Source organism: Chionomys nivalis, chromosome 8, assembly GCF_950005125.1.
Source record: "Chionomys nivalis chromosome 8, mChiNiv1.1, whole genome shotgun sequence".
NCBI classification, from domain to species: domain Eukaryota; kingdom Metazoa; phylum Chordata; class Mammalia; order Rodentia; family Cricetidae; genus Chionomys; species Chionomys nivalis.
The window spans coordinates 77,182,348-77,199,860 of NC_080093.1; the positions used below are offsets into that span (position 1 = coordinate 77,182,348).

The window sequence follows — 17,513 nt, forward strand, 5'->3', positions numbered from 1 at the left end:
ATCTACTTAAAACTTACAGCATTCTATAACTTACTTGGTGTAAGCTTTTTTTATAACTTAATTTTGGATTCTCAGGTGCTTTTTATGCTGTTATTTGGTTTGGTTGTTTCCCATGGTGCTAACAACTGAAGCCTGGGGTGTTTGATGCATATACTTCCAAGTGAGCTATACCTTCTCACCCGATTTTGAACTAAAGATCATGTCTTCTGATTTCTAACTTTTGTACTTTTTTTTTCAGGTCTCTTGCCTCCCACCCCCTTTGGGTTTTTCAAGACAAGGTTTCTCAGTGTAACTTTGGAACCCATCCTGGAAATTTCTCTGTAAACCAGGCTGGCCTTGAACTAGAGAGATCTTCCTGCCTCTGCCTCCTGTGTGCTGGGATTAAAGGCGTGTGCCACCACCCTGAGCTAACTTTTGTACTTTTTAATGGGATAATTATGCCATCTTTTTCTCTTGTTTTGAGAATATGTTTCTCTTAGTTGGTCAGAAATGGAAATAGTTAAATTAAACCAAAGCAATACATGAAACATTTCAAGCATTCCAGACACTTAGGTCAGTATCTTAATACATTGTTTGTCCTCTAGATTTCCTTCAGGTATTCTGTAAATTTTGAATTTTTAAGCATTTCAGATGGGTCATTTTTATGTATTTTATTTTTTATAGGTATGGGAAAATTGAGGCCACTGGCATATTACTAGAGTAAGAAAAGTGCAATCCAAACCTCTTAAATGACCAGCTCAGCTCACCTCTTCACTTTGCTGCTGGAGGGGGACATGCAGAAATAGTGCAGATCCTCCTAACCCACCCAGACATTGACAGAGTAAGTTATTTTCTGTTTTTATATTTTAATTTTCAGCAACTAACAAATAGTGATACAACAACATTTAATTGTATACTTAACATGTCAACTAACACCAACAAATTTTACTATATAGAGTATAATGTATATTTTAATTGTGCTTTAATCATAAGTTTTGAATTGCTGTTATGATAAAACATACTTCACCTAAAAGGTATTCTTTTAACAATTTAGATGCAAAGTTCATAGCATTCAGTACATGTGTATTGTTATATATAGTCACTGCATACATACATCTCCAGAAACTATGTAAAATTTATTTTCATCTTATTACCCCCCCCGAACGTCTTAAGGAAAGAAAACGATTTACCAATCTTCTACAATTTGTGCTAACAATCATTTGGTAAAAGGAAAGTGAAACTGTGGAAACCGTTATTAAATCTATGACTTAAAATTTAAAAAACATAATCCTACTAATTAGTGCTTTGAGTTTTTTTTAGCTTTTCCAATTTTTGTTTTAGTATGTATTAAGTATGGTTAATATTTACTTAATCCTTAACCAGAGTATTTTTATAACACTTTAATTGAATAAATTCCTTTAGAACAGCATGTATTTGTAATAACTTTTGGCCTGTTGCTTCCTCCATCCTAACACATAACAGACCAACAAGGCAGATCCCTGTTAAATATTTGTGAAGAAAACTAAGTAACTGGAAAGAAGCTACAAGATTGTTGAAAGATGTTGTTAACAAACCAGTAAGAATTGTCTGAACAGCGGGAGGCAAACGCGTAAACTGATCGTTTGCTGTTGCCTGTTTCACTCTCTACTCTCTTGGGGGCCGGCCACCCAGCTCCCAGATAACACACAGGTGATCTTCTTTCCTATCAATTCCCGGCCTTAGCTTAGCTTCTTTCTAGCTAGCTCTTCTTAAATCATCATCTTTTGCCTCTGACTTTTACCTTTCTCTATTTGTGTATAACTTTTCTTTCACTCTTACTCCATAGCTTGCTGTGTAACTGGGTTACTGGCCCCTGATGTCTTCCTCTCCTTGGTCTCTTGTGCTCCTTCTTTTTCCTCCAGATTTCTCCTTCTCTTTATTCTCTTAGTCTGCCAGACCCTCCTATCTTTTCTCCTGCCTCGCTGTTGGCCATTCAGCTCTTTATTAGGCCATCAAGTTTTTTAGACAGGCCAAGAATCACAACTTCACAGAGTTAAACAAATGCAACATAAATGAATGCAACACATCTTTGCATCAAATTATGTATGATTGTATTTACTATGCTTTAATATAAGTAGTTCTGCTCATTTATGTGTATTTTCCTCCAGCAACATTTGTTTGTAAACAGCAGAATTATACACCATTCATTAATAATCTTCAGCAAGTTGGTGCATACGTACATTGTGTGGTTGGTTGTGTTCAGGTGGAGACCAGAGGGTAATGTTAGGAATCTTTCTTCACCACTTCTCCATTTGTTTTTTGAGACAGGGTCTCTCTCTAAAACTAAAGCCAACCATTTTGTCTAGCTTCCAGGACCCTCCTCTTTTCTCTCTTCTATCCCACCAACTCTGGGGTTAGAGACACAAGCAGCCATTCCCAGGTACAGGCGGGGGCTGGAGCCTGGGGTCCCTATTGGGTGCCAGGCTGCCATGGGGGGCAGATTGTAGCCCCCGAAGCCGGCAGGGTGGGCCGGCGAGCTTGCACTGCTGGCCGCTGGAATTAGCCTCGCCCCGCCCCGCCCGCCATCTCCGGGAAAGCAGCCTGAGCTCGGCTCTGGCCACCCCCATCCCCACAGCCTCCAAGTCCCCGAGCCGCCCCCTCCGCCCCCGCCTTGGAGACCGCGGATAAATCGGGGAGGCGAGCGCACGGGCGCCGCCTTTTCCACGATCGCCCTTGATGGTAGCGCAGGCGAGGCAGCCTAGGCACGGAGCGGCCACCACGCGTTAGAGAGTCCGCCCGCCCGCCCATGCCCTGCCCTCCTCTCCCCGTGCGCCCACCCGCAGAGATCGGCGCCCTAGCTGGGTCCCCCGGTCGCAGCACGCAACTCCGCTGCCGCCTCCAGGCCGGATCGCGAAGACGGCAGGCCTTGACTCTGACCCATTTCCAGTCTTGCCTGATCGGCTCCTTGAGCCAGGAGCTCTTCCCTTCGGCCGTCAGGTAAGTCGGCAGCAGGTCCGGGCAGGGGTTGGAGGCCAGACTGCCGTGGGGGCCGGAGTGCGCGGCACTTTGCCGCCGAGGCCGGCAGGGTGGGTGGGCGAGCCTTGCACTGCTGACCGCTGGAATGAGCTCGGAACCGGCGTGCGAGCCTCGGTCCGCGGAGCCCACCTCAGCCGGGTCTCCAAGCATGCTCCACACTAAGACTGTAGGCGGACTTGGGGAAAAACTTTGCAGGCATACCCAGCTCCCACCAAGCCAGGCCAGATGAAAAATTGTGTTTCCGTTAGGTATTTCACAGAGTTAATTTCAGGCTGACCCGGGTAGCTTGCGCTTCTGTACTTGGCCCCTAGGATGGTAATTACTGTGCTGTCCAAACTCATTTAGAGCCCAAATTGCTAGGAGCGCCTGGCAGCCTTCCTGGTTTCCAGCCAGTTCACTCCCGGCAGCTTAACGTGCTGTCCGCCCCAGAGCTCACAGGTACCAGGGCCACCAAAGCCAACCTATCCAACCCTTTATTTGAAACGTCTAAGAGCTGACAGACAGGACATTTGTTGTAATAAGAGCAGCGGGGCTGCTTCTCGGCACCCAGCCGCCCGCATGGCTAGCTTATGCCCCCAAATAATTACACGGAAACTGTATTCTTTTAATCACTGCCTGGCCCATTAGTTCCGGCCTCTTATTGGCTAGCTCTTACATATTGATCTAACCCATTTCTAATATTCTGTGTAGTACCACGAGCTGGCTTACCAGGAAAGATCTTAACCTGCGTCTGTCTGGAGTGGGAGAATCATGGCGACTCTTTACTCGGCTTCTTCCTCCCAGCATTCTCTTCTGTCTACTCCACCCACCTAAGGGTTGGCCAATCAAATGGGCCAAGGCAGTTTCTTTATTAAATGAAAGTAACTTCTCCATCATTTCCCCTTTTTTTGTTTAAACAAAAAAGAAAGGCTTTAACTTTAACATAGTAAAATTACATATAACAAAATGGTTATCAAGCAAGAATTACAGTTACAATATTTATATCTATTTTATCTCTTATCATAACTAAGGAAAACTATAACTATTTATCCATTCTTCAACTCCATCAAAGACTCCAGAAGGATATAATATTACCTAAGTAAACAAGAAATCCAAAACTCTAGAAATGACAGAGACATCTCACTGCCTGGACAGTCACCCAAAGTTCTTTTGTACTGTTGGGGCATCCATCTTCAGCCTTCAGGCCCATAGTTTTCACCAGACATTTCCATGAAGCAGGAAAATTCCAAAGACAGTTTAGTCACTTTCTGCTGTGTCCTGCAGAATGTCTCGCAGACTCTTTCATGAGTCAGGAACCCCAAAAGACCATCTCACCTTTAGGCAAGTTCAGCAGTCCTCTCTCTGAGGGTTCTCTGTGTCCAGTTTATGCAACAGTCCAGGCAAGAGCAGTTTCTTGCCCAAATGGCTATCAAATTCCATAAGGAGCCTCTTTGGTGCCCATCTTCCTCTTGAAGTAGATTGGTGCTGCCAGAAGCAGATGTGTCTCATTATCATGAAAAGCCCTAAGTTATTAAAACATTAAATGCCATATTCTGCAGTCTTTGAAAGATATGAAGAATGCCTATCTAATTGAAATATATCTCTATATATCTAGAAAATCTAACTAACATGACTACAAGCTTGACTATTGTCAATGATTATCCACTAACAACTAATTATACGTTACATTTTTAAATGAACTACACAATCACAATACCTTAATCAAGATTAGAAATATGCATATACATATAACAAAATTGACCTTAAAATCTATACCAATGCAAATTATTCATATCTATATCATATCCCCCTTTAAATGTAAAAGAACATTTATAAACCATATTTGGGAACATGGGCGCAGTTTTTCTCTCCAAACTGCTTCCTGCTGAATGGGGGCGTCGTTAATTAGGTCTTTTATGGTATAACCTGTGTGCCAGGGTCATCTCAGTTGGCAGTTGAGTGAAGTAATTTTTTGAGGGTGTTCACAGCAACCTTTCAGGAGGGCGTGGTCTATCATACCACATTGGGATAGACGCAATCCACAGAGTCTCATCCTCTGTGAAAACAAAAGAAGACCCTCTCCAAAGCATCATATCCTTAGACCCATATTCTGAAATCATAATACCCTTGTATCCATTTTGGTTTAGCTTGGCAGCCCATATAATGAAATGTCTCTCTGTAGTTAGCTCCTTCACAGTGAAAAATTTTAAAGAAAACACAATAATACAAAGAATCCAGACTCTCTGTGAATTTTCCATTTTTATGTGGCTTATTTTTCTTTATTTCTTTTAATCTATAAGTATCTGTACTCTGTCTCTTTAAAGACTTTATCCTTTTTTAAGACATTAACTTTATTATTTATATATATATTTTTCTCTCTCTCAAGCCTACGTACATTCATCCAACAGTGTCTGAATCAGTTCTATTGTGAATCTAATTTTTTTACTATCCAGGAGCACTTTGTTTTGTGCTTTTAAATCGCTAAGCACTTAATCTAAGCTGTGACATTCCTAGGTCAAAAACAGGTACTGCCTGCTTGCCCCGCCCAGTCCAACATGGCGGAGCCGCTCGTGCCTCTGATCCTTGCACATTGCACCAGTAGCAGGGTGGAGCTGTTTGTGCCTCTGAGCCGCAGCACAAAATGACTTCCTTTTAGGCACACAGTGAGTCTAGTTGCCATCAAACAAATTGTAGCACTTTACTCCAAATGCTCCGTTTAAAAGCTCTGTCTCCTGCAGGAGCCAAACAGAGATCGCAATGGCGGCACAGCCCAGAAAGCCGGCATTTTAAAACAGCCAGTTTTTTCCTGCTGCTGAGTCAGGACAATTTCTTTGCGGCACGCAACCCACAAACAGCAAAAAGCTTTCTTAAATTCTCTCTCTCTCCTTTTTAAGCCCTCTCAGGTTTTACGTGGAGTTCATTAGCACGTTGGGTGCCACTCTGTTGTAATAAGAGCGGTGGGGCTGCTTCTCGGCACCCAGCCGCCCGCATGGCTAGCTTATGCCCCCAAATAATTACACGGAAACTGTATTCTTTTAATCACTGCCTGGCCCATTAGTTCCGGCCTCTTATTGGCTAGCTCTTACATATTGATCTAACCCATTTCTAATATTCTGTGTAGTACCACGAGCTGGCTTACCAGGAAAGATCTTAACCTGCGTCTGTCTGGAGTGGGAGAATCATGGCGACTCTTTACTCGGCTTCTTCCTCCCAGCATTCTCTTCTGTCTACTCCACCCACCTAAGGGTTGGCCAATCAAATGGGCCAAGGCAGTTTCTTTATTAAATGAAAGTAACTTCTCCATCAGACATTAATGTTCTTAGAATGAATAGAACCCCTATTCTTTGAGGGAGGAACTATTTTCATAGTCTCCTACAATTTTCTCTTATTTTCAACATTTCTACAATAACTTTAAAGAAAAAGCCGTTGCTGTTCTGGAAATAGAGTGTTGAAAGGTAGCTATAGTCATAGGGCAGAAGGGAAGGCAATGCAACCGTTCTCTGCTCTCAGGCTGCAAGAAGCAGAGTCTGATGCACATATAAATATATACATATTTTTTAAAAGCGCTGAATAGCTTATCTGGCATCCTGGGAAAGCATTTGTTTTGGTTCTTGAAGGTACTTTAAACCTTCTCACCGTAAGTACTCTTAAGTGAGTGAGTCACATAAATGAATTTTACATAACAAAAACAAAGCCCAAGGTAGCCTTCCCAGCTTTTAGGCTGCAGGAATCACTTGCTGTCCTTTGTTGGCAGAAAGCTGGATCCTGGAGTTTTGTGGGGGTACACTAGAAGTGCACCCTTACAAGAGTCCTAGCTGGAACCCGCCAGCTGCTATTTATGATTAGGCCTAGAACATTTGTCAACTTAGGCGTCAGTGCAAGCATCTGGAGATGCGCATTCCAGCCCTGAGAAAGGGGGTGTCTAATATTTTTGTCGTCGATTTACAGTAATGTTCTCTTTAGGTAAACTTCCATAAAGAGTGATTGCACATCACTTTTGTTATGAAGCAAAAGGGTGGATGCTATCTGTAGAGCTTCGTTTAATTGACGGAATGTTCCAACGGTTTAATTTTAAGCATGAAAAGTCTAAGAATTTCCAAGATGCTACAAAACCATTCAGTCTTATTAAGAAATGACGTTTTTGCTAATTTATATTTTTAGTACATAAGATCGTGCATTTTGTGTCAAAGAAGTTGCAGCTCTTAGGAAGTCATATTCCTAACGTGCTTGGATTACACCGTTTTAGTGTTGTTTGAAATTGATTTGCCAATATTTCTATCATTTAGGGAGGGTGCTTCTTCATATTAAGGAAAAGAAAGTGCAAAAAAACCCCACTCATTATTAGCATCTCATAGTAAAATATTGCTGTAAAAATTCTCGTTAGAAGAACATCTGCAATAAATGCTTTCCCCAATTTAAGTAACTTCATTTCCTGCTCAGATAATGTGCTAAAGATTTGGGAGTATGAATGGGTCTTCCAGTTCCCTCATATCGTTCTCCTTGAAGTGACCTTCTTTTAGGCATGGCTAGTGTCAACTTTAATTTTGGAGGACTCTGCACACTGCCTTACCTCCGTACCAGCTGTGCACAAGCACCCCACTTTCTTTAATCCTCAATGCTGTTCTGCTCGCTGTTTTGAATGGAGACATGAGTTTTGTGATGAGCAGGACACTTGTTTTGTTGGCAGGAGCGTTTCCAGACAGTTTCTCACTCTGTTGCCTAGGCTAGCTTGAAACTTACTCTGTAGCCTAGGCTAGACTATTCACAGGAGTCTTCCTGCCTCAGTTTACCCCCAGCTGGATTGTATGTCTAAGTCCCCATGCTCAGCTCTGACTGTGGATTTCATCTGCATTTCTTTCTAATAGTGGCGTTGCCCTTCTCATGAGCTCCTTAGCCACCTGTCTTTGCTGAAGAGAATTTACCTTTGCCTAGCTTTTAACCAGTGTCTGCTTTCTTGTTCCTTTTGCCTCCCTTTAGGACTGTGCTCCTGGGTACCACAGAGGGAAGCTCCCAGAAAATGATGGCTGGGGACCCTGCCCTCTGTTGCCTCCTTGTATGCCCTGCAGTTGCAACAACCACAGTGATGTCTGTGGCCCAGAAACTGGGCAGTGTCTGGTATGTTTGCTTGTGTGGGAACCAGGCAGACCCTCCAGCAGGTCCTTGCCACATGGCTGCCGCCATAGCAGTCACAAAGACATTGAAACCTCCTCTTCCTGTCTCTGGGAAACTGGCAGGGTTTGTTTCTGTGTCTCCCTCAGCAATGGATGCCTCACTCTAGTCCTCAGTAGCTGGTCCTTGTTTCTCCGCTACTCTCTGGGGTAGCTCGTTGCCATACTAGTCGGCTATACAGGCAGGCAGCGATAGCACACACCTTTAATCCCAGCAGCCATACTAGTTAGCCATAGAGGCTGGGGGAGGGTGGTGCTAGCCTTTAATCCCAGCACTAGAGAGGAATATAAGATGAGAGGAGACAGGTCTCAGCTCAGTCTCCGGCTGAGGATTCATGGGAGTAGGATCACCCATTTCAGTCCGGGGTGGAGATAAGAGCCCCGGGATGGCTGCTTTACTTTTCTGATCTCCAGGTTGAGTCCCAGTATCTGTCTCTGGGTTTCTATCATTCGTGCAGTGTGGGCTCTGCATTTCATTTGAAAAGGCATGATGGCCTCTGGGCAGAGCTGGTGCGTGTGTTCCTGGTTGGCGCAGACTGCCCTGTCTATACCTACTGTCCCCGTTTTGGTAGGTGCTCTATAGGCTATCATGGCAACCCTCGTGCAGCAGGTGGCAGCTGCCAGAAGTGTGACTGTAACCCCCACGGCTCTGTCCACAGTGACTGTGACCACACATCTGGGCAATGTGTTTGCAAACTGGTATGGGATTGTTTGTGACTTACGACTTCAAGAGGGTTAGAGGGGATGAGTATCAGGGAATTGGGAAAGGTTTTTCCTTTCATTCTGTGACTGTTATAAGCAAGTACTCCCACAGGTGTGTTCTCCGCTGCTCTCTGAGGAGGAAGTACTGGCACACACTGAGACCCTGGGGGTGGACTTTAGAGGGGGATACTGAGACAGCTTGAGTCAGGCCCAATTCTAGATGAGCGGTGGCACTGTAAAGGTTCAAGTGGTGGGAAGGCATGATGCCTCGGCCACTCTGAGGCTCGGCTCCTCCTTTCCCTGTGACTTTGCTGAGTTTCTGTTACTATTGGAGAATTGCAGCTCCCCTGTGCCTGGAGTGGAATGAGGCGTGTAGTTCATGGAGCCCCACTGTGTGTTCTCTAGTTTCCGAGATAATCCCTCCTCCAATGTCACGGGTTGTTGCAGGAATGACTTGTTATCATATTACTAAGTATAGTTATTATAAAATTCATGCTCCGTGCTTCAGTCTGGGTAATCAGCTTTGGCGCACATGCCAGCCATTCAGTCAGTGCCAGGCCACTGCCATCTTCAGGCACCTACTGCAGTCACGGGATTCACAGCACTTATGGCTGAGAGTCTTTAAGGCTGTGCGTTCAGATGAGGAAAAGGAAGCCTGCAGGGGAGGGTGGGAAGGAGTGCGTGAGAGGTCATCTAGCCCTGTCGATGCTGAGGCATGCATTGGCAGTCCGTATATAGCGGATCTATTGCACTTGTCCATGTTGGGTTTCATGATCTAAGTTGATGAGGATGACTGACCAGGTCTCTTCCTCAAGAGGGCATCAGATGTCATTACAGATGATTATGAGCCACCATATGGTTTCTGGGAATTGAACTCAGGACCTTTGGATGGTGGCTCTGATGGCTCAGCAGTTAAGAGAACTGTCTGCTCTTCCAGAGGTCCTGAGTTCGATTTCCAGCTTCCACATGGTGGCTCACAAGCATCTATAGTGGGATCTGATGCCTTCTTCTGGCATGCAGGCATCCATTCAAGTATAGTAAGGGCCAGACCTTAATGTGCTCTGAATTCTGCATATTTGACATGGCACTTATACGTCCCTTCCCTCATCACACACACATGCACACAAAACATATAAAGAAAAAAAATTACTTCTAGTCTTCAGCAATCAGGATCCATGCTAAGCTTGGTCATTTACACTTTTAATCATAACAATGAGGGAGGCTGAGGCAGGAGAATTTTTTTGAGTTAAAGACCAGCCTAAGTAGTATAGCCAAGACCTGTCTAAATAATAAATGAATAAATAAATAAATAAACAAACAAAAAACAAAACAAGAAGTAAGTCGCTCTATATTCCTAGAAGGAACTATGATCATTTGAAAGTCTCTTATTAGGGTTTCAAGACCCAAGTTTTACTTCCTAAGTGGACCATTTCTGCTTATCAGGACTGCTAAAGAGTTACGATTTCAGAAGAGGTTCCAGAAGCCCCAGGAAAAGCTGAAGGCATTGAAGGAGGCAGCCGGTGGCCTCCTTTCAAACCACAGCGAAGAACTGCAGGCGGCAGAGGAACTTCTGAGGGAAACTGAGACCAAGACCCAGGAGAGCAACGGCCTGCTGCTCCTCGTCAAGGCCAACCTGAGAGAGTTCAGCGTGAGTCATATGTCCCTTGTTTTGACTATCTCTTCCCCCACCCTCTTGTCTCTCCCACCTTCTGTTTGAACCTCTGCGCCCCAAGTTTCCCACCCTTTCCGTGCTCATATATGTCCCTTCTGCCCCTCTTCCTTAAGGTGCCCTGCCCTGTCTCCTCTCTAGTTTTCTGCTTTCTAGAGGTTCTCCATGTTAAACACATGGGACTGAGGGGTGGAGGGAAGCTAGGGCACACACGGGAGAGAATATGCAGCGTTTGTCTTTTTGTCCCTTGGTTATTACCTCAGTACAAAATTTCAAGCTTCCTTGGCTTTCATACCAATCTCATGATGTCAGTTTTGTGTCTAGCTGAATAAAATTCCCTTTGGTATGTATGCTCTATTTTCTTTACCCGTCCATCTGTTGATGAGCAACATTACCAAATGGGACTGAGAACCCGGGGTGTTAAGATGGAAAGAATGAAACTCAGTCCCTACACCTTAGGCTGTACAAAACTCAATTCCAAATGGTAGGGTTCCCCCTTCTTTATGTTCAGATATACTCTTTATTCTGCTTTTGAATCTTCTCAGTAGCACATTGTTGATCCCCCACATCACAAATCTGTGAACTTTTATTTGCCAAAGGTGGTTCACTTATGTTTATTGTAATCTTTGATATAGTTCGGCTTAAATTTATCCTTATTTGATGATGATTTACTTAGTGTATTTTTTGAGAATCCCTTGTCTAATTCCCCTTTCCTTACCTCTTCCTTTCTTGCATTTCCCCATTCATTCCTCAGTTTACTTAAGATGTATACATCTTACTGTGTAGATGTAGCAAATACTTTTTAAAATGTAAGGAAAATACTAAAATTTGTGACTTTGGAGTTATTTAGTGTCTACTCTCTGTTTCTAATTGATTCAAGAATTCTCAACATGATTTTCTCTTTCTTTTGCCTTCTTGTACTACTTGCACTGGTCCAGCCAAGCCTCATGTTGAAGTACCGTGGAAGTTAATGCCTTGATTTTTTTCGCTTCAGGTGATAAAATTTGCAATGTCTGCATATCTGTCATTGGACACACTAACTACCGCAGTACTAGGGATATAAATCGTTGGCTCTGTTTTTATTTTAAAGCAGATTCTCTACATAACTCTGACCTGGAATTTACAATGTAGACCAGGCTGGCCTCAGACTTACAGAGATCCCCCCATGTCTGTCTCTGGGGGCTAACCACACCCAGTCAAATCACTTTATTAACTTTATAAAATATTCCTGTCCATTCTGCAGCCATTGTTATCTCTGATTAACTTTTCTATGTAGATGCAGTCACTCCTTGAAGTGTCTGGTGAGAATTTTGTTCAAACCCGAGTTTATTGCTGTTTCAACTATATCTTTTCCCTTATTCAATACTCACTAAATGTTTTTTTATGCTGGTTAAATATTGATCATACAGTAACTTCAAAGTCATCCTTACCTTTTCACTGGTACCGCTGTTCCAAGAGTTTTAGTTTCTCTCCCCATTAAACTCCATGCTTCTCTTTCATGGTTTTATCTTTTGTGAATTGTGACTTTAGGATTTGTACTCATGCTTTTATTTGAGAAATCTGCCAGCTTATTCTATTTCGTTCACTTGCTTCTGTTGATTGTAATTACATTTTCATTAAAATAAAACTGTTAAGAAAAAAAGCCATGGTTATACCCTTAGGTTTAATTGCATTTTTCTGATGACTAGGGATGCTGAATGCAGTTTTAAATATTTGTTGGCCGTTTGTAATTGTACATTGTCATTTCTGTAGATGTTGGCCAAATCTTTGCTTTGCCCATCTAACGCAGTGACCTCATTCTCATCTGTCCTTTCTGTTTTTATAAAATTAAGTCTCCCCTTACTTTTCTCATGTATACGTAAAGGTTTCTGCTATTTTAATCTATTAGTTTTCTCATGGGTTTAGGGTCATTTCTCTGGAATTTTACTCCCAATTGCATTATGCCATTCAAGATCCCTCAAAATAAAGCCGGGCGGTGGTGGCGCACGCCTTTAATCCCAGCACTCGGGAGGCAGAGGCAGGTGAATCTCTGTGAGTTCGAGGCCAGCCTGGTCTACAAGACCTAGTTCCAGGATAGGAACCAAAAGCTACAGAGAAACCCTGTCTCGAAAAAAAAAAAAATATCTGGTTAGATAATTCTTTTTTCAAGATCATGAACTATTAGTTTTGAAGAATGTATCATTAGTCACTGTGTTGCGTTTGGTGTGGGCTGGGGACAAGAGAACACAGTATTTTCATTTTTAATTAATTGCTACAGTTGGAATGCAAGTCATGGGCTTCTTTGTGACCTGTCATTCATGTGTATCATTGTACTTTCTGTATTTGACCTCCCCGCTCTTCTCCCCTGCAACCTCAGTGTACAACTTTCTCCCTGTAAGTAGTCTCTCCTCTGCTTTCGTGTGTGTGACCAAGTCTAGATTCTGCATATGAGGAGAAATATGGGGTATTGTGTTTTCTTCTTTCTCTCTTTGCCCTCCCCCTTTCCTTCCTCATCACAGTCTCTCTTATTTCATATCTGTATATGTCCTACATATGGCCTCACACACGCACATAAATATGTGTCCATATATGACAGGAAATATGGTTCATGTATTTCTGAGTCTGACTTGTGTTGCTTATGTTATTTTTATTTTTACATCAGATTTATCATGTTAATGATAATCTCTATTAGTTTTTTTGAAGGTGCTATATTTTACCTTCTTTATGGCTGAATAAAACTCCACTGTGTGTATGAACCATATTCTCATCAAATTAATATGCTGCTCATCTTGTGTATTGTGAGTGCCTCCCTTCCATAGCAAAGCCACCGGGTTACAGTCTCACCAGGGTAAAAGTGCGTGACACTTCCCTAGCATTTTTGTCCTGTTTTCCTGGTGACAGCCGGTCTTATGGCACCACAGTGTTGTTTGATTGCATTTTCTTGACGGCTAAGGATGTTGAACAGTTTCCACATACTGGCTGTCTGAAGTCCTACCCTTGAGAACAGTTCTATTAATTCACCTACTTATTGATTAGATGGGTTTTCATGTTTAATTCTTTGAGACCTTCTTTATTGCCTATGTTAATCCCCTACCACATACCCAGTTGCAAAGATTTTCTCCCATTCTGTCGGCCATCTCGCCACTCTGATGCTCGTCCCCTTTGCGGTGCAGACAACCCTCGATTTCATTTGTCAGTCCTTAACAATTTTATCACCTGTGAGAATGCGAGGTTAGGATGATCAGTTATCTCTAGATAGTATATGTTATCTATGTGATTTGCTGATGAAATATGTTGGAGGAGTATTTTTCTGACTAAGTATTATACAGTCATGATTTGCTGTAGAGTAACATAATATTCCCAGCATCAGCAGCTGTATAATAATACATGTATAACTACAGTATTGTTATAACTAGAAAGTCATAGATAAGATGACCATTCTAATAAAACTTTGTGTGTAATTTTTGTACAACTTTCATGTATCACAAAATTTTCTTCTTTTGGTCCCTTCTCAAATAGTGAAACAAGGTAACAATTATTCTACGTCAATGGGATGTATAAAAACATGGGGCAGAGTATGTTTGACTTGCATATACTATTTTATTAATTATAGTTTAGAATATTGTGCCATAATATGGAAAATGTTCATAACACATTGAATGTGAGAACACAGGTCATAAAGCATGTACATTGAATGTGACGACATCTCTATTAACAATTTCCAACAAGATAGCCTTGGGTGATATCAAAATATTTACATATCAAAATATTTACAGGGCTTCCTTGGTTAGATTATGGGAAAATATAATTCTCCGTGTGTTTGTATATTCTGAATTTGTACAATGATTGTTTATTGCCTTGTTTTAAAAATATTCTGATACCATAAAATGTTACTTACTCATTGTCAACAAATTGGTACTGAAACAATCTGTTTTGTTTTGCCACTGTTTTGTGTTTAGCCAACAACCCAAGTTTGGAAAAGCTGATTCCTATGAAAAACTGGAGAAACTAGGAGAAGGACCTTATGCAGCAGTTTACAAAGGGAAAAGCGAGTAAGTTAAATATTTTAAAGAACAAGTCAAGGGAGAGAGAGAGGGCAGCTGAGGCCTAGGAGTTGGAATGGCAGCAGGGGTCGCGCCAGGCCTTGGGCCAGAGGAGTCGCGGCTCTTGGGGCTGCACCGCGCCTCGGGCTGGGAACTTGTGCGCCGGTCTCCCGTGCCTCCTCCGTCCAGGCGCCACCTCTGTTACAAAGGAGGGCAAAGGAGGCGGCGGCGGCGGCGGCACGGCGCGGGGCACCCCAGGGCGGCGGGGATGGCAGCCGCCCTGGGCATCACCTAAGACGCCCCCATGCTCCTGGCCTCCGCCCAGGCCTGTCGCCCGCAGCCCTCAAGGAGGCAGAGGAGCAGGATGAGGCGCCGCCTTCCCCAGGCACTGCGCGCTGGACCAGTTTCGCGAAGTTGCCTGGGCCCCGCGCACCCCAGATGTGGACCTCATGGAGCCACAGTCAAACGAGAAGATCTGCAGGATGAAGAACTTTGTCAGAGAGTTACAGCAGCATCGGTGAGTGTGCTCCTCTGTCCCCTGCACCGCACCCCAGTGCACTGCCGGCTGTCCCGGGCTCGCTCCATGCTCTGTGCCGCCACCAGTGCTCCTTGCTCCCAACACCTGCCAGGCAGCTGCCACCTTGGGCGAGCTGTGGACCAGGGATGGAGGGGGACATCGCTCGGAGAGCCGCCCCCTCTTCCCCAGGATCTGGGCTTCATTTGTGGACCGTCCCAAGCCTTTAATTTGGGGTCCTCCTCTCAGCCACTAGTATCTTTCGCCTCAGAAAAGCCTATCAGAGTGTCCAAGCGTACCTTCTGGCCCTTGGTTCGCTGTGATCATGTTCATGAAAGTGTTAATTAATCATAAACAAGCTAATTCCTTAAAACCCTGATATGCCAGTGAATGTCAGCTGTCTGTCGACACATGCAAACTGTCTTCAAGTGAAAGTAAACATTTAGTCAAGCTTATTAATTATTATTATTATTATTATCATTATTTTGGTCCAATTTATTAATATTATTTCTGAGAACACTCTAAGTTATGTGCAGAAGCCAGAATAACCCAGCCTTTCCACATTGTGTTTGAATGCATACAAACTCACTCTTCTGGATTAGGCATTCCAATGTGGAGTCTTCCATTGAAATGAAGTTCGAAGCCCAGAGGAGTGGAGAGTGAGGTGTGGAGTCCTGTGTGTTATTCACAAGGATGTTTCTGTGCTGGGCCTAAAACATCACCCATGCGGGTTCTGGAGTCCTTTAGGGCCTGTTCTAAAGCGCATTAACTAGATATTTACCAATGTTAATGATTCCTTTGGAGCCTCTTCAGTTTTGTGTTAAATAATCCATTGCAGTTGAGTCTCAGTAAGAAACCAAGGCCATTAGTAGAAAAATTCTGTATGTCGAAATAATTGTAGGGTTTGATGGCCAATCATTAAAATTTGGAGTAACTGCAATATTGGCAAATGGGTAATATAGTTAATTGGGCTTCCTAGATTATTGAGATTTAGTGATGGGAAAGCTCCTTTTGACTGGAACTCTTCTCACAAATGCCTTCTATGATTATGTGGCGAATACATGTAGGCTTCAGGTAATAACAGCTCAGGAAAGGAAACACGTCATGTCATGTGTTGAAAGAGAGAACATACTGTGGTATATTGTGGAAGAAATTATTGGCATTTTTAAGTGATTTTAATGTTGGGTGTGCACCAAAGCCAGGGTGTTTATTAGAAACAGCACTGCCGAACGCGTATCGTTCTCCTCTGCTTTCCTTCACACTCAGAGGCAGTGAACTCATTCTGATGACTGAAGGAGTTTTTGAGGAGCTGAAGACAACGGATTGAGAGTTTTTGCAGGGAATGTGGTCTGTGTATCAGATGGGGTTCCTGGTGTTGCCACTCCGAGCTCAGTGACCTTGGATAGGTCCCTTAACTTTTCTGAGTCTCAGATTTCAACTTGTTTGTTGGCATTTAGTGAAATAATGATTCAATGTCTTGTGTGACGTGCAGTGTGGATTCAATAAATGTCTGCACCGTGTTTTGTCGTCAGGCACTAGACCATACTGGCGTGACTCTACAGAAAACAAGAAAAAGAAGTGCTGACAGATTTGTACTATAGCAGCTGGAAATCGGGGTAGAATTGGACCGAGCTGGGCCTGGCCATCTCTTTTCCTGCTCGACTTGGGCAGCCAGTAATCCTCTTAAAGGCCTGCATTCTCACCTCCACACATTTGTGTGCTTGTTGTGGAGATTGAGCAAGACAGAATAAAGTGATCTGATACATCTGCTGCATGGTGGACATCGGTACTGGAAGCTCTGGCTAATTCTTCTGATTTCTCATTGTCCCTTCCTGTCCGCTGTTTTCCCCCATGGAGAGGTAGAAGAAGGTTTATTCCCATTGAACAGTCCAACGCTACCATGCATTCTCTTTCATTGGCACATCCGAGAGAGCCTCTTACCTATACATACCGACTTCATTTCCTTTTCTTAGCACAATTCAGGTGTAGCTTTCGTATATGGTGAAATGTCCATTATCACTGTTCAGTCATTAAAAAATCACTAATCATTTACCTAGAAAATAATGACAGTTCACAATACACATGTATGCAGTGAATGGTTATTCTTAACAGTAGTTTCGAATACAAAAAGTAATAATGCTAAATTTGACACACATCATAGATGATGCTAACTTGGTTACCATCTTCCCCAAACATAACTGATCTGAGATTACTGTATTATAAAAGGTCAGATCAAACACATTGGGTTTCAAGCCACAGGGCTCTGAGTATGCCATCTGCTAGGCAATGACTCCAGTGTAGCTGGAGTTCTCATACAAGACGAGTGAGATTGAATTCTATGGTCAACCGTCCATTTCACAGTGAGTGTTCACAGCTTCCTGCTCAGTGACGTCAGTGTGGTCACCATTTAGAAATCGCTATTCTTGTCTTATACCTGATTCCCTCCCATTTCCCACTTAGGACTT

The 17,513-nt window shown here is 43.2% G+C and overlaps 1 protein-coding gene across 1 annotated transcript; it reads left to right on the plus strand.

Annotated features, from left to right (window-relative positions):
• Positions 1-2,764: 2,764 nt before the first annotated feature.
• Positions 2,765-14,547, plus strand: LOC130879914 (uncharacterized). Its single transcript, XM_057778739.1, has 6 exons — positions 2,765-2,955; positions 7,951-8,088; positions 10,287-10,491; positions 11,789-11,813; positions 13,665-13,722; positions 14,451-14,547. The coding sequence occupies exons 1-6, from the start codon at positions 2,765-2,767 to the stop codon at positions 14,545-14,547; spliced, it is 714 nt and encodes a 237-aa protein (XP_057634722.1).
• Positions 14,548-17,513: the final 2,966 nt, after the last annotated feature.